Source organism: Phoenix dactylifera, chromosome 2 (genome assembly GCF_051530095.1).
Source record: "Phoenix dactylifera cultivar Ajwa chromosome 2, Ajwa_hap1_PhDact_Kaust_v1.1, whole genome shotgun sequence".
Lineage (NCBI taxonomy): Eukaryota > Viridiplantae > Streptophyta > Magnoliopsida > Arecales > Arecaceae > Phoenix > Phoenix dactylifera.
Window position 1 is genome coordinate 43,695,115 of NC_143191.1, and position 24,681 is coordinate 43,719,795.

Sequence of the window (24,681 nt, forward strand, 5' to 3'; positions counted from 1 at the left end):
CCCAGAAAAGCCGAACTTATTAACATGCTAAAACCCATTTGATAAAAATATCTTTCTCTAAACAAGTCGCAAAGTAGCAGAATCAAAACCTGGTATCAATTATGGACGAAAAATTCGGGCAAGCAAGTGCAGGCTCGTACCTCGCCATATCACACATTGCAGAAAATGAAACATTTCCTTATAAAGAACTTGGATCAGCACTGAATGACAAAGAGCTCGTGTAGCTGCCAGTGCCGCATAAACCAATGTGCAAAATTCAAAGCAAGGCCATGCATAACCTTGAGAGCATGATTGCAAGAGCTCAAATAATTCAATATCGCACTAATTCACCGCAAACACATTAGAAACAACAAAACTATAAAAGCATAAGCGAACCTCCGCATGCACAAGAGCAAGATATCAAGATAATAAGAACTATGAAGGGGTTCACCATCTTCCTGCCAAAGGACTAGATATACACAGAGAAGAAAGAAGAAAGCATCACATGCACATGTACTCACCAAACAAACCTTTTCATTCATTCACTTCTTAATATTATTAATATTAATACTTTTTTTTATAACTCAATGAGTATTCTGTCCATTCTCAACACCCAGACCATACAACACGCCTGCATATCTCTCAGTGGAGCCATTGAAGAATGACCCCTTCAACTTCCTAAAGGTGCACGAGGTGAGCAGGCTGTCTGACCCGGCCTGGTGGCAGATCCCAACCCTCTCAACATCCAGCAGCTCGGCGAGCTTGTTGAGCCCCCCATGGAGGCTATTGCAGAACTTCATCAGGTGCTTGATGTCATAAACCGTCGGGAAAAAGATCTTAATCAGATTAAAGAAACCGGGCTGGGTATCGGGAAGGTTCTGGCGGGTGAGCAGCTTGAGAAGATATCCGAAATCATAGCCGCTATGAAACGTGACCCAGTGGACGGAGTCATTGAGCACAATGCCGGACGACATGAGAAGCTCTCCGAAGCGGTTGGCGTCGATGCCCCTCTCGTTGTTCTTCTTGAAATCGATGCCGCTCTGGCGAAGGAGCTCAATGGAGTCGGATGCAAATATATCGCACTGCACGTCGAACTCCCGAAAGTTGAACTGCCAAACACAACCGCGGCCGGTGCCGCAGGTCGGGAGGTTGCCGAATTCGTCCGAGAAGGTGAGCCCCAGCTGGATCAGCTTCAGCATGTCGACGTTTGCCTTTAGGGTGGCGTAGTTGAAGTCGGAGCTCGTCTTGAAGTTGCCGAGGGGGCGGGCTACGATGCCCGGGAACTCGGTGTCCATGGCAACATAAGGGAAATCATCAACAATCTCGCGAATCAGGGCGAACTCTGCGTCGAGGTTATCGTTCCACACCTCCCGGATCTGGACGGTCTCGCTCTTTGGCAGGATGGACGACATCGCAAAACATGAAAACCCTCGAGGATCTGAACGTCGAGCAAACCCTAACCCTCAATAAAACCAAACCGAGAGATGAAACCCCAGAAGTGTGAGGAGAGAGCCAAGATCTAACCTCAAACAGGTCGAATCCGGAGGAGGACGCAGCGGATCTGGGGAGGTCTCGTCGTGGAAGGGAAGGGGTGGAGAGAAATTTAGGGTTTGCGGGATTCTTTTGTGGTGGCGGAGGAGTCGGGGGCGGGGCTGTCAAAAGAGGCCGTTCGAGAAGGCCAACGGAGGGGGGAGGCGCCTCTAAGGATGCGGCGTTCGCCTCACTCCCATCATCGCGTCACGGCGGAAGGGGGAGGGTCTCTCGCTGCGGGAAGAAAAAGAACGGCCGAGGGAGGAGATAAAGGGGAAAAAGACAAAAAAGAAAAAGAAAAAGAAAAGAGAGAGAGAGAGAGAGAGGGAGGGTGGGTCCCTTCCTGTTCCCCTGCTCTGCCGGCACCAGTTATCTCCCACGTGTTCTATTTTCATTGGTCAGAAACCAACGTCCAGCTGTCGCGTAAGGATGAACGAGTAGAAAGGTGGCAGGACCCGTGAGAACGGTGAGTCGCCTCGAGGCGGTGAGATCGTGAGGTAGTATTTTAATTGGTTTTAGTTTCAATCCTCTCTCTCCGGGATGTCGCGAAGGTACAGGATGGTAACGGAGATTAGGTGCGTTGGCGACCGTGGATTGGGCCAAAGAAACAGTACGGTTTATTATATTTTTAACTAAAACAAGTTTAAAATATTTTTGAACCGTTGAGGTGAGACGAATGGTGGGATACAAACCTAATTGAACGGATACGAGATACTATAAGGGATGAAATCATAGAAATGGACCACCGTGATTTGAAGAGCTAAAGCAAGTTCTGGCCTGTGAAATTGTCTGCCAGACTAGGGCCCACTTTTAAAAGATTTGCAAGAATAGCATGTGGAAATTGGAGTCTGCTCGACACGCCTAACTCAGTAATTAATGACGATTTTCTTGACCGTAGGTACAGACTTTGACCGTAGTAGTTTAGGGCTTGTAGTAAACAGCTAGATAGTAAGAACCAGTCCGATCAAAACCTATTCAACCAGTCATCACGCTCATCAATCGATGTGCCACACCGGCCAGATCAGCCACCACTCTCGACGCCAAAACTCGGAGCGATCTCAACAGAGTCAACACACTCGACGAAGAAGTCCTGATCGGGATGGAAAATGGTATACTCCAAGCTCCATTCCGACAAGAATTTTGTTTCAGGTCTCTCATCTCCCCACCATATGAAGCCTTTGCCTCAGCAGGATGCTGACCTCGATAGAAAAATCAAGAAGATGGGTTGTCATATTTAGATCTTTAGAGGACAAACTTCGAGGGCAAATAATGACCTCAACTTCTCCATAGAACTCTTTTTTTCCAGTAGATCATGGAGGAACTGACCCAAGGTGGAGTTGTACGACGACACCTTGGGTCTTTTGGATCATCTACAAAGCTTCAAATCTCTCATGATGCTGTATTAAGCTGCTAATGTCGTACTTTGTAAAGCTTTTCCTGTAACTCTTCGCAAAGCGATTCAGTTTTGGTTCTCGGAGAGTTTGACCTTGAGTATCAGCCTCCACCACCAATCACAGCACAAGTGTTGGCGGATTTTTTGGTAGAGTGCACCATCCTAGATGAAGATCATCCTAAGCTTTTCAAGAAAAACAAGATTATCGAGCGGCCATGGATCATACATGTGGATGAATCGTCGACTCTGGGGCAGTAGGGCTGGGCTCATAGTTACCAGCCTAAATGGAGTGGTTATGGAGTATGCCCTGTAGTTCAAATTTCCAGCCTCAGATAATGAAGCTGAATATGAAGCACTTTCACCGAGCTCAAGCTTGTGAAGGAGCTCGGTATTCAGCAATTGAAAATCTTTAGTGACTAGCAATTAGTTGTTAGCCAAGTATGAGGAGAGTTCGAGGCTCAGGACCGCCGATAATCAATTATCTATAAAAGATAAAGAATACCACCTCGACCTTTCATAACTTTGACATACAACAAATACCTCAAATAAAAAATGTAAAGGTTGACTTGCTGTCAAAATTGGCCACCTTGAAGACTGCCAACTTGACTATAACCACATATCTCGAAGTCCTGGAGACGCCAAGCATAGATGAGCCCTAGGTCGTAATGAACATCACTGTCGAACCGAGCTGAATGAATCCTCTCATCAACTTTTTGAAGGATAGAAAATTGCTTACAGATCGGACTGGAGCCCGCCGAATAAAATGTCAAGTCTCCCATTATGTTCTTCTTGATGACAAGTTATATCCGAGATCATTTTTGTTGCCGCTTCTCAAATATCTCCATCCGACCGAGGCTGATTATGCACTTCGAAAAGTACTTGAAGGGATCTGTGGCAACCACCTCGGGGACAGATTTTTGGCCTATAAGATCCTACGACAAGAATACTACTAGCCAACCATATAGAAGGATGAGGCCGACTTCGTCAAGAAATGTAACCAATAACAACGCCACACAAGCATCCAATGATGACCAACGGTGCCATTAACATCGATCAATGCCTTTTGACCGTTTGAATAATGGGGTTGCACAAGTTCCTCATTGTGGCTGTGGATTACTTTGTCAAATGGGTGGAAGCTAAATTAGTAACTCAGATCATCGAGATCAGATAATTATGATAAGCTTATTTGACTTGGATAAAACAAGGGATACCCAAAAGTGCAATGGGCCGACCTAAAACCTTTGAGGTCTATGATAGTTCGGTAACAAAACTAGCTACTCCTCTCAAGACATCTTGGATATATCCGGAATCTTCCTAAGCCGAGCTCACTCAGAATTTGAAGTAAATTTGGAGATGAATCCCAAAAAATCAACCGAAAAACCCAAGATTAGCTGGGAATCCTCGCTGATCCTCTGATCGAAATTATCAGATAATCAACTAAGGAGCCTAAGAATGACTGGGGATCCTTGCCGATCCTCTGATCAGAATTAAGCCTAAGAAGAGGCATCAAAAAAGAAGTTTGGTACGACGAGTCCAACTCAAACGAGAAAGTAAATCATGCAAATACAAACTGAAGACAGGAACTTGGAAAAATTTCCATTTTCATTGCTTTAGAAGTTTGTATATAGATCTTAGAATACTCGAGCAAAAAATAAAAATAAAATCAATGAGCTTTGTCTATCCAAGTAAAAATAGAAGGAAGAAAGAAATAAAGAGTGCAAAATGAGGAAGGGGGTTACCTTTATATTAGGGAATACGAACGACCCTGATCAAAGCAACAATTGCCTACCTGAGCTGATTCATTTTTGTGTTAGCTCGGGATACGACGTCAGCAATTCACTAGGATCACCATATTAATGGCACCTTGGAAAGATCCGCTTCAGGATAGTCTGATATGATAACGCTTCAAGAAGATCAACTGACGCATTAAGCCTCCCTTCCAGGAGCCTTGTATCGAGATAATGATATGACTTCTGTCATCCGAACTAAAATGCAACTCGACCTCGGAAGTGAAGAGTAAGTAATGAAAGAAATGCTGGACATTTCGATCTCGGATTAGACTGATCTTCTTGATCTCAGCATTAATCGAGATGAATGACTTCGGTAAAAACTGAAGAGACAATCTGCACGTGCTAATAAAGTTGATTGTTATAGCAATACTGTTGTCCAATCGGCATAATTACTGTTTTTCATATAAAATATTTTTCACATTATAAACCTGCTACTGGCCGTTATTTAGTATATGACTTAAGTTCTAACTGCTCTGCAGCATCACTATCGGCTTCAGCAAAGTATGAGCTGAAATCCCGATCAAGAAGTTGGTACTTTCATGAATTCCTCCCTGTTGAAAGTCACGGTGCTTTTCCTCAAATTTTCTATCGAGATGAGATGTGTATGCTGGATGATAAAAACAAGTCGCAGTCGATCGCTTTCTTAATCCAGATGGAAAAGAAAATAAGGGCGTAAACACAGAGACGGTGAGCAGATTCTTGTCCTGCGCTGTAGTGCTACGTGGAATCCACGTCGTTTTCCTCGGAAATGTCCTCTAGAAAATATGGCAAAGACTAGGACAAGACATGGAAGTTAAACAAAGCAGGGCCCACTGGCGGACAACCTAGTCATTCACACGTGAATCCTGGCAAGGTCGAAGACGACGTTACCCCGCCATGGCAGCCTGGGTCGCCAGGCAAGATACTCGTCGAGCCATACCAGTCCACAGCCTCGGTCCATCTGAGAGAAATTGACCATGACCAGGACTGGAGAAAGGAAGATATTCTGCCAAGTCGAGCTCTTTTTCTCCTGTTTGCCCAAATCTTTGAGAGAAGCAGTCTGGATGTCCAATCAGAGACAAGAGATTGCGTGAGATAAGAAACCGAGCACTCGAAAGCGAATAGAGCAAATGTTGGAAGATTTTTCAAAACATAAGCCATTCAAATTTTTAAATGGTTGAAGGGTTGTTTGTTCTATAGAGGAACAATAGGTCATCTCGCACAGTCCAAAGGAGGCAAAAAAGAAGGTTGCTCATCAACTTCCTCTCAACAAAAAGCCAACCACCACTTACCAGAGTCTATCAGCACGGTTAAGCAAACTTCCACTTCTCACCTCCGTTTTCTGCTTCAGATGGAGAAATATCTCTGACTGGCACAAGAATACCGAGGAAGGAAAAACATTTCTAAGACTAATAACAGAGTCAATAGACTCTTCCTGACTGTTTGGAATTATACTTATCAAAACAGTGTAGTATATTATGCCAGTTGTCTTAAACTTCACTCGCAAACGTCAATGATTGCAGATGACAGATGGGCTGTTCAACGAGAGAACAAAGAATCTTTTCTTACAGACAGGAGAACCAAGGAATTGATCTCAGATGAGCAATGGTGCTTTGATAAGGTTATGTAAAGGAATTCTTACAGATAGGAGAACAAAGGAAGGAATTGATCGCAGATGAGCAATGATGCTTCGATAAGGTTATGTAAAGGAACAAAGGGCCGGGACAAACAAGCTATATACCTCTGACCACTAAAACAACAGTGACACCTCTGATACCAGAATTCCGTCAATATTCAAGTAAAGAAAAATAAAATACAAATTGTTCATGGGAAGGTAAATATAATTGTAAACTAAAACACAACCACTAGCATGAATTATTCTGTAAAGTTCACCAGTCATCAAGAATATATGTACGATGGCTTGGGTTCATTTAAACATGTTTGCCATCAGATTTGTAGCCTTATATTTTGGTTAAAAATATGTTTCACCCTTCATGCCACTGTGAACCCTATCTAAAACTGTGACTTTAAATAGCCATTTATCTACAACTCGAGAGAAATGGGTTCCAACTCAAAATCACATCTAGGTGCAATAAGCAAGAAACAGGATGTTGGTCAGTTGATGGTAAAAAATAGACATGGACTGATGATTTTTAAGTCTCGTCGTAAAACCAACCTCGAAGTAATTGACAGTCCAATAACTCAATCCTGAAGTCCTCATCTATATTTAATAATAACAGGCACCAAAACAAACTTCAAATATAGCTCTGAACTTCAGATGCAGAATATACCTAAATAGACTTTTGTATCCCTAGCTTTTTGAAGTTAAAATTCCTAGTTCTTCCTAAAGTCATAGATTCCTGGTCCAAGCAAGTGACGGAGATCACAAAATAAACTATATACATCCCACGCATATTGGCCAAGATATGCAGTAAGGAAAGAATACCATGTGAAGCTCATCTTTATAAACTGCACATATAAAATGACATTGTCTAGCAGAAAAAGAACAAGAAAAGGAATAAATACCAAGCAGACTTTCAGCTGAATATACATCTCCCAATAATTCACCATGAACAAGCCGAACGAGGTATCACCATGCACAACTTCATACTCCATGTTAAAAATATATATACATAGTTGAGTCTTATGTAACAAATGTCGAACCCTAAGAAAAACATCTAAACAAGGAATATCTTTAATCATCTTAAACAAGGTATTTATAATGATTTGATTTGACAACAGCCACTTTACTTGCTAAGACTTGCTCGACGTGAATATCCACAAGGATCTTCGATAAATTAGGAGTGTTTCTTTACAAAGTTGAGATATATTCAGTCCTTGAAATGATTCTTAGAACATTGCGGCTTACAAGAATTTGCAGGTACTTTTCTCAACATATCAATGTCAACTCTTCATGGCTTCCCAAGAAATGATGAATTTAAGGCCACTCTAAACAACAAGAATAAGTTGTCCTTATCATTACTTGATTAATTCATCATTTTTTTTCGCTCCATCAGGTCAAAACTAGAAGATGTCCGTTTAAAAACTCAATCATCTTATGGAAAGTTCCGCACCATCCCATCAAACCTTTGGTGCTCTTGCAAATACAAGAACTTGTGTGCACCATCTCACTTTGATCCACTATTTGTGATCTTTGCTCTCAAATGTCAGCTATAACAGTCACTCAGGATCACATGTATGTATGATATACATACAAGTCTTAAGAAGTCTATGATAAGTTAATGGACAGAGAAGATGATTACCAAAATTCTCCACCTAATGATTATATGAAAACAACCAACCATCATATAATGCAATCCTAAATTCTCAAACTCAACATGAAAACATATGCATATAGAGGTACTTAAAATACAAGAAACCAAGATATGGTACTTTGAATTGCATCTAGCTTGGCAAAGAACTAAAGGTCATTTAGATGCCTTCCAATTATAAGCTTCTCAAACCTGAAAAAAAAAATAACACAGGGAGTCGCAATATGACTCCAAGAAAACAATATAATAAGATCTTGCAATTTGCATGACAGTGAAGCATCAGTTAACATACAATATATTACATGTTTCTCATGACTTCTCCTACCGTCAAACACTTCCAATGCATGAAGCTCATTGACGAATCTACCTCAAACTTCTCAATGAAGATACCTGGCCTTTTCATTTTTGGGATAGTGATACGTTAGAAAAAGACAACATCAGTACAATAACTATTAGAAAAAGTTCTGTTGGGGGAAAAAACGAGTCGTCCCAAAATACATGGGCGCATGACCATCATGTGCCTGGAGGCGCCCGACCTGGAAGCGTCCGACTTTAAGACACGCAGCTGGGCCGGACGTCCGGCCAGGCGTTCGACTCCGAGACGCCCGATCCGAGCACTCGACCTCGGCATCCTCGACTTCGAAGATCCGACCTCGCTATCCACCTGCAGCGGTCACATCCTTCTGCAGATCGACCGAGGACCATGCTCTGCTACTGTTGTCAACAATTAATGCGTATGGCCTCTGCTGATCTCCGGCTCACTCAACAATTAATGCGCATGGCCTCCATTAATCTCCGGCTCACTCAATAATCAATGCGCATGCTATCTACGGATCTCAAGCTCTCCATGGCAGACAGTTGAGCTACTCCGCCACGTCCGATCAGCCACGATGACTCACTAACTCCGGCCTGATCTCCCATAACAATGTATTAATTCACACGATCGTGCTCAATCATGACGGTAACCCGTTCGCCCCGTCACATCACAGATAATCCTGTACCCCTCTATAAAAAGGAAACCCCTCCATCTTAGAGAGAGTTGGACTATGAAACTCCACAGAATACTCTCTCTCTCCTTCTACACATTAGCCCCATCTGACTTAAGCATCGGAGGGCCGGCGCCGGAAACCCCGGCCACCGGCTTCTTGCAGGTCCCCCGAAGGACGCCGCTCGCCGACGGATCGTCACCCGCCATCTCACGCCGGAGCTCCTCCTTCTCAGCCACTGAATCACCCCCGGGTCCAATTTCCAGCAATAGTTGGCGCTAGAGGAAGGGACCGAGTTGTGGCCATGAAGTTGAGAAGCAAAGGAGCCTCCAACGCCTCTCGGCGTCCCCCACCAAGCCCTGGACACTCTGTCCAGAACTCACCGCCAAGACCTCCGGCGGACCCAGTCCCTCAAGTCCAGCCGGAACAGTTCAACATCCTGGTGCAACAAGTTCAAGCCTTAGGCACGGCGGTCCAAGACCTGCAACGTGCGGGAGCCCCACTTATGCCGCCTCCACAAGCCCACGTCCAGTCGGTTCCAAGCGAACCGGAGCCCCAGGGCCGGAATCTCCATGGCTCCTCGAGAGCCAACGGTGAAGAACAGTGCTGCTACCAAGGCTTAGCCCAGGCGTCCCTTCGAGAGAACTGCCAGGGAGGGGCATAGGCAGAAGACCGCAGCACTCGAAAGCTGAATCGGCCCCGGACTAACACGAGCCGGAGCAGACTACTGTGGCAATCCCTCAGGGTGGGGAACTCGACAGGAAGGTCGAAAAGCTCGAGTGCCAGATTGAGGCGCTTCACAGCAAGAAGGCAAGGCACGAGGGTGACTTTGAGTTTACCACTAAGTCCCTTTTTTTCCGCCAGATCAAGGATGAGCCGGTCCCACCAAGGTTTGTGCGGAATCGATGTGAGGAAAGGAGGCCAGTGGAAAATGATGCACTGCCCGAAAATCCAAATAACAACGGGCCTATCGCCGGCAATATCAACACCATTGGAGGAGGAAGCTCGACTGAAGAACCAATCGAGAAAATGACCCCTCCGAAGCGCCCGCACACCTCCGAAGTCATCTCATTCTCAGACAAGGATATGGAAGGAGTTGAGACTCCTCATGATGACGTTGTGGTCATCTCCATGATTGTAAATAAGTTTGATGTAAAACACGTCCTAGTTGATAATGGAAGCTCGGCAAATATTTTGTACTACCATGCTTACCAAAAAATGGGGTTAACGGAAAGCCAGCTTCGAAGAATGAATGCCCCGCTGGTCGGATTCACCGGGGACTCGGTCCCGGTTGAGGGCGAGGTCATTTTTCTTGTCACAGTCGGGCTCGCCCCCCGAGAAAGTACTGTGAGGACGGACTTTCTTGTGGTCCGTCTGCCTTCGGCCTACAACGCCATTCTTGGACGACCAGGACTTAATGCTCTCCGAGCTGTGGTCTCGACCTATCACCTGCACATGCGATTCCCCACCGACCAAGGAGTGGGCGAAGTTCGTAGGGACCAGTCAATAGCTAAGCAGTGCTATATGGCAACTCACCAAGCAAAGCAACCAGCTAAGGCACCAAGCCGGGAGGAGCTACCGGCCAAGGCGCCAACTCAAACGTCAGATCAGATGCTGCCCATCGAAACCTTGGAAGTACAGGACGACCTCCAAAAAAGATGGGTAGAACCTGATGAGATTCTTACCCAGATTTCTTTACAAGAAAATTGCCCAGAGCTAACCGTGCAGGTCGGCTCCAGCCTAAGCTCCCTCGAAAGAAACCGCCTGACCAAGTTCCTTCGGTCCAATATGGACGTCTTCGCCTGGTCGCCCGCCGACATGCCGGAAATAGACCCTGAGGTCATGATTCACCGACTCCAGGTGAAACTGACCTGCAAACCTGTGCAGCAAAAGAAACGGAGCTCCATCCCGGAACGACAACGAGCAGCGGCCGAGAAAGTGGACAAACTTCTCGAGGCCGGCTTCATCCGGAAGGTCTCCTATCCAGACTGGCTCGCCAATGTGGTCCTCGTGAAGAAAGCTAACGAAAAATGGCGCATGTGCGTGGACTACACCGACTTGAACAGAGCCTGCCCAAAGGACAGCTTCCCACTCCCCATCATTGACCAACTTGTGGACTCCACCTCGGGACACCAATTGTTGACCTTCATGGACGCCTTCTCGGGATACAATCAAATCCGAATGGCGCCAGAAGATGAGGAAAAGACAGCCTTCATCACCGACAAGAACATTTATTGCTACAAAGTGATGCCTTTCGGGTTGAAAAATGCCGAAGCAACATATCAAAGGCTGGTCAGCCAAATCTTTAAAAATCATATAGGTCGAAACATGGAGGTCTATGTGGACGACATGCTGGTAAAGAGCCGAACAGCGGAGAACCATGTGGCTGACCTCAATGAGACATTCTCCACACTTAGAAAATATCGGATGAAGCTCAACCCTGCTAAGTGCGCATTCTGAGTCACCCCGGGCAAATTCCTTGGCTTCATAATCAACCAGCGTGGAATCGAAGCAAATTCCGAGAAGATCCGAGCACTGCAAGAGATGGTGCCACCAAAGACTGTCAACGAGGTACAGCGGCTCACTGGACGGGTCGCGGCCTTGGGAAGATTTGTTTCCAGGTTGGCCGAGCGGTGCCTCCCATTCTTCACAATCCCCAAGCGACCGAAGAACTTCTTGTGGTCGGAGGAATGTCAGCAAGCTTTTGAAGAGCTTAGGCACCTCCTTGCTTCCCCTCCATTACTCACCAAACCCCAGCAGGGTGAGCTCCTCTATTTGTACCTGGCCGTTTTCCCGGTTGCCGTAAGCTCGGTCCTGGTCCGAGAAGAGAACAAGCTTCAAAGACCAGTGTATTATGCTAGCCGGGTCCTGAGGGATGCCGAGACCCGATACTCTAAACTGGATAAAATAATTTTTGCCATGGTCGTCTCGGCTCAGAGGCTCCAGCCCTACTTCCAGGCCCACACTATGGCCATACTGACCGACCAGCCTATGAAGCAGATCCTGCAACATTCGGATCGCGCCGGGAGGATTGCCAAGTGAGCAGTCGAGCTCGGAGAGTTCGACCTCGAATACCGCCCGAGGCCGGCGATCAAAGCCCAAGTGCTCGCCGATTTCATCGTGGAGTGCACTTTGTCGAACAATCTCGAACTCCCGCTCATGCCAATGTTGGAGACCCCGAGGCAGCCACGGGTTCTATATGTGGACGGCTCCTCGACCTCGAGGGGTAGCAGAGCAGGTCTTATCCTTATAAGCCCAGATGGGGTAATTGCAGAGTAGGCCCTACGTCTCGAGTTTCCAGCCTCGAACAATGAGGTAGAGTACGAGACGCTCATCGCCGGACTCAAATTGGCAAAGGAGCTGAAAGCAGAGGACCTGAAGGTCTTCAGTGACTCCCAACTGGTCGTGAGCCAGATTTTGGAGGACTTTGAAGCAAGAGAGCCATCGATGCAGAAGTATCTCCAAAAGGTGCGAGACCTCACATCTACCTTGGGCTCCTTCAACATCCAGCATATCCCCAGAACAAAGAACCTAAGGGCAGATCAACTGTCGAAGCTGGCGACCTTCCGCATGAGCGAGCTTCCTAAGGCAACAATGCTCGAATATCTCCAAACGCCCAGCACGGAGGAGCCTGAATCGACCCTCTGCGTCGACACCGAGCCGAGCTGGATGGATGCACTCGTCAGCTATCTACAAAATGAAGCCCTCCCCAATGACGAGCTCGAGGCTCGCCGAATCAGGCGTCTAGCCTCCCAATACATACTATATGAAGGCAAGCTCTACCGCAGGTCATTCACCTCTCCCCTTCTCAGATGCCTCCGCCCATCAGAGGCAGACTACGCTATTTGAGAGGTTCATGAAGGGACCTGTGGGAATCATTTGGGAGGCCGAGCGTTGGCCCACAAAATCCTGCGCCAGGGATACTACTGGCCCACACTTCAGAAGGATGCAACGGACTTCGTCCGAAGATGCGACCGGTGTCAGCGGAACGCCAACATTCAAAGCCGACCTTCGGCTCCACTGACCTCGATCGTAACTCCCTGGCCATTTGCCCAATGGGGGATCGACATCCTGGGACCATTCCCCCTGGCTACCGGACAGAGAAAATTTCTGGTTGTCTCAATCGATTAATTCACCAAATGGGTCGAAGCCGAACCAGTGGCCCGGATTTCCGAACAGAAGATACGGAATTTTGTCTGGAAGTCAATAATCTGTAGATTTGGACTCCCCCGCATCCTTATATCCGACAACGGCCGTCAGTTTGACAACGCCCATTTCAGGAAATTCTGTTCCGAGCTCGGCATCGACCACCGTTTCACTTCGATCGCTCATCCACAAGCAAATGGAGAAACCGAGGTAACGAATCGCACCATTCTGCAGGGGCTCAAGACTAGGCTCGACCGATCCAAGGGGCAATGGGTCAAAGACCTGTACAATGTTCTCTGGCCTTACAGGACCACGTTCCGACTTTCCACCAGCGAGACCCCCTTCAATCTGGCGTATGGAACAGAAGCTGTCATCCCCTTGGAAATTGGACTCCCTTCACCGAGTGTGGAGCACTACGATGCAAACTCCAATTCCTCTCAGCTCAGGAACAATTTGGACCTCGTTGAAGAGACAAGGGAAGCTGCCCGAGTCCGCATGGCGAGGTACCAACAGAAGACGGCACAATACTACAATTCCAGAGTAAAGGCCAAGTTTTTCAAAGTGGGAGATCTCGTCCTCAGGAGAACTGAAGCTTCTCAGCCTACCGAGCAGGAAAAGCTTGCCCCGAACTAGGAAGGACCATACCGGATTGCGCGAGTCCAGCGACCCGGAGCATACAAGTTGAAGTCGCTCGAAGGGACCCCATTCTCCGAAAATGGAACTCCGAAAATCTCCGAATGTATTACCAGTAGAGCCCCAAGGGGCCCAAAACGATCGGAAACACAACTCTTGTCTCCTTTCTATATCAATTCATTTGCAATTCTCCCTTAATCACTTACTCTTCCCAATATTGGGACACTTGTGAACTTCAGGATGCCCGACCAAGCTCGGATGCCCGACCAGATTCGAACGCCCCAGCCAAGTCTGGAACACCTCGCCACATCGACGTCGAGCTCGGTCTCGATCTCTCTCAAAGATCCCAACCAAGATCGGGATGCCCCGCTAAGTCAACAGTGAGCCCAAGCTCCCTCGGCCTCAGGAAGCATCACTAGGTCGACAGCGAGCCCAAGCTCCCTCAACCTCGTGCTCGGTTCCTCGACTAAGGTCGGAATGCCCCGCTGAGTCGACAGTGAGCCCAAGCTCCCTCGACCTCGGGAAGCGTCACCAGGTCGACAGCGAGCCCAAGCTCCCTCGACTTCGTGCTCGATTCCTCGATCAAGGTTGGGATGCCCCGCTGAGTCGACAGTGAGCCCAAGCTCCCTCGACCTCAGGAAGACATTCAACAACGGGGTAGTACCTACGCGGACCCCCGAGGCCTTCAACAACGGGGTAGTACCTACGCAGACCCCCAAGATGCAGGCGCGCCTAGAGCGGATTACGGGCCAAAAAGCACCGCTGAAAGCCAACTTCGAAGCGGAGTCACTTACCTCAACATGAGATGTCCGGCTCCGAAGGTGCGAGAGGTATATCCTACCCAGCACCTACGTCATTGTGCTTACCTGCTTATATTACAAGACAGTCAACGGAACCCCGACTAAGGCTGAGATGCTCTCCTAAATTGACTACGAGCTGAGGTTTCCTCGACCTCGCCCGAAACGCCCCGACCAAGTTCGAGATCAAAAGCATGAAAGCTCCAACGATATTCCGACCTCGGCCTGCGTTATCTTTGGAGTCCGAGCTCAAAGCTTCGGCAATCCGGAAGCCAAGCCCAAGGACTTGGCAAAGTTCTTCCGGAAGATAGACCTAAAGGCCTAGCGGAACCTCTTCAGAACCCGAGCTCAAAGACTTAGCGAGTTCTCCTAAAGTTTAAAACTAAAGCCTTGATGCGATCCTTCTCAGAGTTAAGTCTACTTAGCGAATTCTATTGAAATCCGGGTCTAAAGGCTCAACCAAGAATCCAACTCAAGCAGCAAAAAAAAAAATTTATTATCAAGCAGAAGTGAACATAAAAGTAGAAAAAGAACAATACTTTTCATTAATGAAAGCCCGAAGGCTAAGTACAAAATCAGGGTTCGGCCGTACAATGATTTCGGAGGCCGACCTCACTTACAAAAAGGAAGGAAAAAGAAAACTAAGTCCTAAGGGGCAGTTGTAGCTTCGGCGTCGGCCTCGAGGTCGTCCACGACAACCACCTCGGGATCCTCAGCTAGAGCCTCCCCGGGTTCTTCCACCGGTCCAGCCGCGGTCATGGAAGCCTCGGTCGGGACATCACCAGCAGCTTCGGGAGCGGTATCGGGCACTCCTTCAGGGGCCCCTCGGTGGAAGCCTCCCGAGCGGTCTTCTCGACTGCCTCGACCTCAGCCCCAGCCGCTTCCCGCTCAGCTCCAGGATCCGCGGGCGCCCTGCTGGCTAAGTCGCCGCTCGTCGGGCCTTCGAGCTCACCCTCGTCCTCGTCGATCCCACCTCCAGGCTGGAGCGCGTTGAGATCGAACTGAGGGCAGAGCCGCCTCAGTTGCCTCCGGAAGTCTTCAAAGCCGCAGATAAGTCCATCCACGGCCTCTTCCTCCAGCAACTCGCGGAACTCTTCCGACTCCTGGAAGAGTTGCACCGCATTTTGGGCCTGCTCCAAGGCCCTCTTCTCACGAGCCACAAGCTGCTCGATCTTTAGCCGGGCGCCCCTCGCCTCATGTCGGTGGCCGGCGATCGCGAAGCGAGCTTCGGCCAGACGAGCCTCGGCGAAGTGCACCTCCGACCTGGCCAGAGCATGCGCTGCCCTCTCCTCCTCAAGCTTCGCAGTCAACGACCGGAGCTGGACTTCGGCAGCCTCCACCCTCGCAAGAAGCTCCCTCCGCGAGACCTCGACCTCGCCAAATCTCCTCTCGGCCTCTTCTTGCCCCTGCGACATCTTCGGGCCTTGTCCCGGTAGTCTGTCGCCACAGAGATCAGCATGTCGACCTCGTGAAGATGCTGCAAACAGAACGAATGAAAGAGTAAGCTAAGGCCAAAATCGAATACAGGAGTTAAGGCCGAAAACAAACTTACCCGAATGGCGGAGCAAAAGGTCCACAAGACTGTTGAAGTCCGCAGACTGGAACTCGGCCCAATCGGCCGGAAGCAGGGCGACCCGGAAGACTTGACGCGCTATTTGGGCATCATGGAGGGCCGAGTCACTCTCGAAGATCACCCACTCGGGGCAATGGGGCCTCCTCTCTTGCCGGGTCTCACCCCCTGAAGGACCCGGAAGACTGGGCCTCGCTGGGCTCGGCTAAAACGAGCTCGGAACCCCTAGGTCGTTCCCCAGCTCGGGGACCAAGCGCCGCAACCGGACGAGCTGCCGACTGGGACACTGAGAGATGGGAGCTGGACAAGCGAGGGCCGTAGAAGTCCCCGCAGAGCTTGAGCCCCCGCGATCGATGCTCGGAACCTCCTTCCGAGCAGGTCTGGTCTCGCCAATAATTCTTTCTTCCAGCTTAATCCTCTTCCTCCGAGGAGGTTGCTGGAGGTCCCAACCCCGGGGGCACTTGCTTCGGCGGCCGCGCCCGCCGAAGATTCGGCTTTTTTCCTGGGCTCGGGTAGGGCCCCACCGGCCTCGGCCTCGGCTGCCCTTTTTTCTGAATCGGGCGTAGAGAGTCGCGTTGCTGGTCACCATCTTCGGAATATCTGAAAAGACAAAAAAAAAAGATGTCGGGAAGAGGAGACGAGAGAAGAGAAAAAGTAAAACGAACAAGACGAGAAACAACAACCACCCTTACCCTGGGGGCGCGCCGAGCTCAAGCCAACATTAACCAAAGCAACCTCGCTCACGAGGTCATTCAAAAGAATATCTTCCTCGAGGCCGTAAAGAGCGTCGAGGATCCCCTGCTCGCTCTCGGAAAGTCTGGGGAGCTTGTTGGCGGTCTTGAGCCAGGCCTGCCCCCACCTAGGGTCAAACCCCCCTCGCACGCTCGGAGGATAAAAAGAAAAACTTCTCCTTTCACCCGTGAATGGATGTAGGAGCACCTCGGAAGAGTGATCGACCTCTCCGAAGGGCAAAATAAAGCCACTCTCCGTCCTCCGGATTAGACTTCAGCAAGAAGCACCGCCGGAAGATATTGACCGAAGTCGGTATTTCGTGCACAAGGCAAAGGGACAAAAAACCAACAATGGTCCTCCACGCGTTCAGAGCGAGCTGCGCTGGAACAAGCTGATAGGTCGCCAGGAGCTCGTTCACGAACCTATGTAGGGAAAACCGCAGGCCGGCCCAGAGTGCCTCTACGTACACTCCAATCCGACCTGGGAGAGGCCTCGTCACCCGATCCTCCGACCCCGCGGGTTCAAGACGAAATCCGCACTGAGGGAAAAACCACTCAGCGGCCATTTCCAACTCTTCCTCACTCAAAGTAAACCCGACTTCGTCCGGACCACGACCCATCCCAAAAAGAAGACGAAAAAAGAAAGAAAGAAAAAGGCAAAAACCCTCCGAGCAAACGAGGGGGGAGGCACCTATTGAGATTCCCGCCGGAAGTGCCGATGATCCGGAGGAGAGAAAAACCAAGATGATCGCCTGAAAACGCCTCAGAGTGCCGCCGGAAGAAACTGAACACCAGAGAACAGGAGGAAGAAGCAACAATAGCGGCGGCCAAATAGAAGTCCTTAGGGCCAGGATAAGGGTTTATATAGACCTCTCCAACGGCCCGGATCGGAGAGGCAGGATCCCGCCTCCCTCCCAGATCGTACCACGTGTCAGCCCCAAAGACCGAAGCGGCATATCCGATTTAGATCGACGCTTTGAATACCGAATCAGGGCGGCGTCCCATCGGATCGTGGAGCCCCATCATGAGCCCACGACGCGAGACCACCTCGAAAGGCAAAAGGGCGTCGCCCCGTCCCTTCTCATTAAGAGTGCCTCGAAACACGCGGAACGTCGGAATAAGTTAAGGCTTCCTAGCCCACACCAATATGGTAAAGACAACTACTTCCCACGTCCGAGCTCGCAAACTGGTCGAACTTAGAAGTCGGAGGTAGTGTTGGGGGAAAAAACGAGTCATCCCGAAACACATGGGCGCATGACCATCACGTGCCTGAAGGCGCCCGACCTGGAGGCACGCAGCCGGGCCGGACGTCCGGCCAGGCGCTCGACTTCGAGACGCCCGATCCGAGCACTCGACCTCGGCATCCTCGACTTCGGAGGTCCGACCTCGGCATCCACCTGCAGCGGTCACATCCTTCTGCAGATCGACCGAGGACCATGCCCTACTACTGTTGTCAACAATTAATGCATATGGCCTCTGCTGATCTCCGGCTCACTCAACAATTAATGCGTATGGCCTCCATTGATCTCCGGCTCACTCAATAATCAATGTGCGTGCTATCTACGAATCTCAAGCTCTCCACGGCAGACAGTTGAGCTACTCTGCCACGTCCGATCAGCCATGACGACTCACTGACTCCGGCCTGATCTCCCACGACAATGTATTAATTCACACGATCGTGCTCAATCATGACGGTAACCCGTTCGCCCTGTCACATCACAGGTAATTCTGTACCCCTCTATAAAGGGAGAACCCCTCCATCTTAGAGGGGGTTGGACTCTGAAACTTCAGAGAATACTCTCTCTCTCCTTCTAAACATTAGCTCTCTTTGACTTAAGCATCGGAGGGCCGGCGCTGGGAACCCCGGCCACCGGCTTCTTGCAGGTCCCCCGGAGGACGCCGCTCGCCAACGGATCATCACCTGCCATCTCATGCCAGAGCTCCTCCTTCTCAGCCACTGGTCACCCCCGAGTCCAATTTCCAGCAACTAGTTCAATTCAAGATAAAACAGCTAGATGTCTGCATTTCTTAATACTTGCTTTAGCTGCCCTAAATGTAATTGCAAATGATCTCATGCATTGGAACTAAGAAGAAAAAAAATCATCTCCAGCGATTTGCACATGATGCACAAAATAAAATTTGGATAAATAGGCAATTTAATGCAAAGGAGATAACCTAAACAAATGCAGGAAGAAGGATTTAATGAAAAAGATAATTTCAAAGGTTTAGATTTCAAAAAAAAAGCAGAATGAATTGGAATTTAGAGGCCAATCGGACTGCTTGCAGCAGTTCTGGAGACTAACTAGTGCTAGGTTCAGAGGCTGCAGGTTATGGGTGATCAAGAGAGGAAAGGATGGCTTACTTTGGTAGGTTGGGCTCCAACGAAAACCCATATGTGACTCCATTCTAGGGTGTAGGGCTCTGCTCTGCTCTGCTTTACAGGTGATCAGTGCAGGTTCAAGGCTGATTTAAAATGGGAATTGGGACACAAGGTTTCTCTACCATGTTTCAGAGCTTACAAGAAAACAAGAACTCTCACATGCAGAAGTTTATACAGCAGATACCAGTACCGATTCCCATGTCAAACCCAACTGGCACAATGTCAATACTAGTTTTTGTTAATGACACTCAGTTAGGGGGTATTGGTTCCCTACTTGTATAGTATGGTATACCTGATATGAATAGTGTAATCCAGCACTCAAAACCAAGTTCCTAACCAATCTTCTTCATGATGTTATCAAGATGCATTTTTTGACAATGGAGTTTCATCACTTGGTTTCAAAAATCATTCAGCATGAATTTGAACCGTTACCCCATCACTCTTCCTAAAACTATGGAAATTCACAATAAAAAACTGCAGCTAACCCATAGTTCTGATTGCTTAGAGTTATCTCCTGATCTCAGCATGCAAATCATAAAGATGGCCAGCAAATGACTTGATGGCTTATTAGGTCTTGCTTAAAATAAAAGTAGAATCAAATTTACAAGCTTCCTAGGGTTACGACACAGCAATATGAACAGGCCTACAAATAGAGGAAAGCTTTAGTGTTTAATAACTTCTGAAGAGTTCTCTAGAAATAACTGAAATTAGGATGTTTCTCTCAGTGATTGTGGTTTTTTCAAAAAACCATGCAACCTCACAATCCTGAAAAACAAAATTCCAACATGATAGGAAGCACCAGCTGTCTTGCTTCAGGGACCAAATTCTTAAATCTTCAAGAAACAGGAAACCATACGCTAGACTAAGAATTGAACCATGATAGGTGACTGTACCTAACACCAAATCCAAGCTAAAACATGTGGCATTGACAATCACACCTATAGGTCTACATATTCCATCCCACACTTTGCCCATGTATGGGTCTGCAAAACGATACATGCTACATCCTTGTCAAGAATACACACAATATGTTCTGCAAAAGTTAAGGTCCATTCTCCCATCAAATTAAGGGCTCTCATTTTCATCTTCTTGGTGATAACATCACCCGGATCATGTATGTATATAGTCTATTGGTGTGAGTAAGAGGAATTTGGTGCAGCTATTTCATGATGCCATACATGCCAATCATTTAGGAGGCAAAAATAGGGGACCGCACACCCCCATTGCTACATTGCTACTGCCAGATACCTCATGCTAAGATATCAGCATGTAAGAATTACCTAGAACTGTTCTGGGATCTTAATTTGATATTTCATTTTAGTAGATCGTTGCTTTCCCCCTAAAAATGGAAAAACTATTCCTTGATATAAAAGTTTAATGCTTCAGACATTGCCACAATATTCCTTCGCGTGGTTGAATACCATAGTCCTAAGTAGAAATCTCCGGTATGTGAATCTTCTTGGATAACTCTACAAGAATGTTTAATACAGAATTTTAGATTTCCTCTGCTTCCTATGCACTGACTGATGATCAGACTTGGGTGCATGACTTAGTTAGGACCAAGTTCTACCTGTAGCTTAGTTAGTAAACTCTCACTCTATGGGTCATAGCCCAGTTGAAGTTGTCATATCAAGCCTATGGATTTGAAAACACATCAAATTGAAGATGCACACAGTGCTCTTGCTGAGTCATTTGTTAAATATCTAATGGCCGTTACAGATACTAATTGCATGATAGGTAGACTAGAATGTGTCTCAACACTCACTAGAGGCAAATAAAGCTTTTTGGTCAAGTGATGTAATCGGCCATTTCAGACTATAAGTGGCCACCAATCAAGAGCTATAGGACTCAACTCAGCGCGAATATAAGCTTTAGCTTTCATTTCCCAAAGGACAAATTTTCAAAGTTAAGGAAAATTATCAAAACAACTATGTATTTAGGACATACCAGATACATCTTAAGAGAACTCGTGGCTTTTGACATGACAAGATAGAGGCCGAGGAATAGTTTCATTAGTTTCGGAGATTATGCTTATTAAGTCAGAGTCTATCATAGCCATTAGCTAGATATCGTTCATTTTCTTTTCCCTTTTTGAAGTCCTGACCTGATGCCTTTTTCGAAAGCTAGGACTAATTGTTAGGATGAGGGACCTAATTTTTCTACTCTATTAGAAGCACGCACCATCTTCCCCCATGGCCTATCTTTTAATATTTGCTGAAAAGAAATATGTGTTAACTTTTACTTCCCTCTCACAAATAAGTTTTTAATTACAGTGTAATAACAACCTATATAAGTCCAGATCTTCTTTCTCCCCATTCCTACCTCCCTATTGGCTTTTATTTTTTAGTTTCTTTTCTCCTGTTTCCCTCATCTTCTTGGCTCGACCATGATCTATATCAAAACTTAAACAGGTCGCCAACATCACTGTAACAGATCCTCAGCAGATATAAAAGGACCATCATCCAGTCCACGAAGGGGTGGCCTGGTACTGAAGCCTTTTCAGTTCTCTCTTGGATCCCCACAGCCAGAAACTCCTATATTCTTCAAATCATCCTTAAACTCCCTCTGAATTGAATCTATCAGTGCTCTTTTTATCCTGAATAGCTGCTGTTGGACCTAGGAAACCCTAAATCCCAAGTCCTAAATCACCAACTCACCAGTTTTGGCATGAAAACCATTGTCCCATATTTTCATCCATATGATGCAGAACCAGCAACTTGATCTTAAATCTAGGATACTTATCCATTGGTAGCTTTACCCACACCAGGAGGCATTCAAATTTCTAAGGATTCAAATTTTTTCTTGTGACCACTGCCATGGCTCTTGTGATGGCATCCAAGGTTCTTTCTTGGTGATTGGTGGAAGTCTTCTAAGGATAGAGCAGTGCCTAGGGCTTTCAATTGAACATCTTGTAGTTAGATTACTAGTCCAGTTGCTTAGTTTAACTATATAGTTTCAGCTCTTCATTGAATTTTTTTATCATTAAATACAAAATTAGGTGCTCAAGGACAGCATCAAAGTGCACACTTACACAGCTAAAACAAAATGAACTTATGGTGGACTCATGCATGGTTGGCACATTTATGCAAGAAAATAATTTATAAAGTTTCCGTATAAACTTCAGAATATATATCTTAAAAAGAAAGAGAAAGAGAGATAGAGAACCAAAAAAGGAAAAAAAAAAGAAACCACAAATAGAAGAAGCTTGAACCCCCTCTATTCTAAGCAGCATGACAATTAAATGCGCTAGAACAATATCTATACAGTAAAGTTAGTAGTACCTCAATATTCAGCACACAAAGAAGGACAAACTTGATAAGGCAATTGGTATACAAAAGTTCTTCATAACCCTTCCTATGTAAAACAATGTATCAAACACCATACAAACGGACTAAGAAGCCAGTAAAACAGAATGAAACAGTATAATCGAACAATAAGCTACCATCGATCACATGCTTCCTTGTTAGTTCCTCCCAAGCGGGAGTGACCTGCAAGAATAAGTCTCCTTAAAATCAGATTTCTTCGATGACGTGAAGATAGATGCATAAACTTCCTTTGTAGCATGAGCTGGCATCATATCCACTGCCTTGAATCTTTTGCCACCCCCATCCTTCTTCCCATTCTCCAAAACACCACCTTTCTCGTCATTGGCATGCTTTGTACCACTCAGGTATGCACCCAACTTCTTTTCCTTCCTCCCCTTCAGCCGGCCTCTCTCCTCCTCCATCCTCTCCCTCAGTACTGCGACTTCCTTGGCGCTTCCATTTATCACAATCTTATCCGCTTCCAAAAACTCTTTATGGCAAACCAGGCAAGCCGAAGACTTGACCTCTTTCAACGCCTTGACACTCAGAACATGGCCGCATCCACTAATCACCAAGAACTTGTATTTCCCATTGAACTCTTGACCAGTGATCGGGCACTGGAACTTAGTCTCGGAATCCGCAGCGCCGAGGATCGGGGAGAGATGGATCGGGATCATATCCTTCAATCCCCGGATGTGGCCGAACTCCTTGGGAAGCTTCTTGTAGAGAAGGGCCTCCACGAGGGGTTCCTTGTTGAAGAGGTTGCCGAGCCGGTCAATCACGCATGGGGGAGCGAGGGGCTCAGCGGATAGGGCGCAGGCGGTCCACTTGGAGAGCCGGGTCTCGTTTGGATCCACCTTGTCGGGCTTCTTCGTGGCGTACATGTTGAGGTAGCAGTCGCGGGACTCGGCGCCGGTGGCGCCGCCGTCGCCACCGCCGCCGCGAAGACGGAGGCGAAGGGTGAGGGTAGAGGAACCGGGGATGCCAGCGTCAGCGAGGGAGGAGGAGTCGACAAGGGGCTTGCCGTTGAGAGAGAAGTAAAGGGAATCGAAGTTTAGGGTTTGCGAGAGGAAGGATTGAGGGACAAAGGAAAGCTTGAGGCGGCGGAGGGTGAGATCGGAGGCTAGGGTTAGGGCTCGGGAAGGGAGGCCGAGGTCGGGGGATCGGACGAAAACCCGGAGCTTCTTCTGGGATTCCATCTCTAGAGTTCTCTTCTTTCCCCTCCCGATCGGTGGAGCGAGTTCTCAGAAGGAGAGGAGGAGGTATTTATAGCAGGGATCTCAGAGACGGAAAACCACCCGCACCGCCGCAGCAAGAGAGGCCGTCGTTGCAGGTTATATAAAAGTTTCTTCTCCATTTTGATAATTATACGCAACTTTTTTTTTGTGAGCTCTTTTCTGAAGGGCAGATTCGAACCGAATAGGTATACGCCTTAAAAAAAGGAATAGCCATATAAAATCGGCAATTGCTGCATAATGAATCGCCGAGTTAAGTATAGACTGACCGGCTTTATTATTGGCTAATTAAATGCTCGCGTGCCGGAGGTTTTACATGGCATTTTATTTTCTAATTTTGCTAACCTCATCCATACCCTCGCACTTCAAGCTATCATACGATATAGGTTGTACGATATTTATAACGGCTGGAAAATCGATAGCTATATAGCAGTGCTACATAAGTTGTTGCGCCATCAATCTCCCGCTTGATCGTCCATAAAGAGAAGCAGGTCGCGTAGAAGGGTTTCGAGTATCTCTCACATTCTTAGATTTCTTCTCGAGGGACATTGCTCCATTACCCTCCCTTCGAGCACTATCCCCATATCTCCTCTCTTTTGTTTATATTCTCCTCTCGAACAGTAGGCGAGGGATTTCTACAAGTTCTGCCATTCTGCAAGATTGTTCTTCCAGATAGGTAAAAACCGTGATCTTGTGCTTCTCTCTTTTTCTTCCTTCTTTTCTTGCTCTCTTGCTATTGTTCTTGATTTCTTTATTGTTTTTTATTTATAAGAGGAGATTGTGATGATTCTCTCACGAGGGTTTGGCTACATTGCCAAAAAGAAAGCAGCTATATATTTCTAAGGGTTAGCAATCTTTGTTAACCAAGTCCCATTAGGAGACTAAAGGTAGCCCACATGCTATGTGTTTTAAACTTATTATATATTATATATATTATCTTTATTTTAAATTTTAA

At 47.2% G+C, this 24,681-nt stretch overlaps 2 protein-coding genes and 1 pseudogene across 3 annotated transcripts; all 3 read right to left on the reverse strand.

The window, feature by feature from the left end:
• Nucleotides 1–399: 399 nt before the first annotated feature.
• On the reverse strand, nucleotides 400–1,799 carry LOC103714228 (putative CCR4-associated factor 1 homolog 7 pseudogene; annotated as a pseudogene). Its single transcript, XR_015975672.2, has 2 exons — nucleotides 1,504–1,799; nucleotides 400–1,417 (listed from the first exon to the last, which is right to left on the reverse strand). The product of XR_015975672.2 is annotated as a putative CCR4-associated factor 1 homolog 7 pseudogene (transcript).
• A 1,608-nt stretch (nucleotides 1,800–3,407) lies between these two features.
• Nucleotides 3,408–22,288, reverse strand: LOC149768345 (uncharacterized). Its single transcript, XM_089929038.1, has 2 exons — nucleotides 16,058–22,288; nucleotides 3,408–15,982 (listed from the first exon to the last, which is right to left on the reverse strand). Exon 2 carries the CDS (start codon nucleotides 15,918–15,920, stop codon nucleotides 15,261–15,263), a length of 660 nt encoding a protein of 219 aa, XP_089785164.1. The 5' UTR covers nucleotides 15,921–15,982; nucleotides 16,058–22,288; the 3' UTR covers nucleotides 3,408–15,260.
• Nucleotides 22,289–22,428: 140 nt separating this feature from the next.
• LOC103714229 (uncharacterized) lies at nucleotides 22,429–23,836 on the reverse strand. The gene has a single exon (XM_008801410.6). The coding sequence runs from the start codon at nucleotides 23,688–23,690 to the stop codon at nucleotides 22,650–22,652; it is 1,041 nt and encodes a 346-aa protein (XP_008799632.4). The 5' UTR covers nucleotides 23,691–23,836; the 3' UTR covers nucleotides 22,429–22,649.
• Between the last annotated feature and the right edge of the window lie 845 nt (nucleotides 23,837–24,681).

Excerpts from the sequence above, each read along its gene's own strand:
- LOC149768345 (XM_089929038.1), bottom strand. The coding sequence starts at position 15,920 with ATGTCGCAGGGGCAAGAAGAGGCCGAGAGGAGATTTGGCGAGGTCGAG.
- LOC103714229 (XM_008801410.6), bottom strand. The coding sequence starts at position 23,690 with ATGGAATCCCAGAAGAAGCTCCGGGTTTTCGTCCGATCCCCCGACCTC.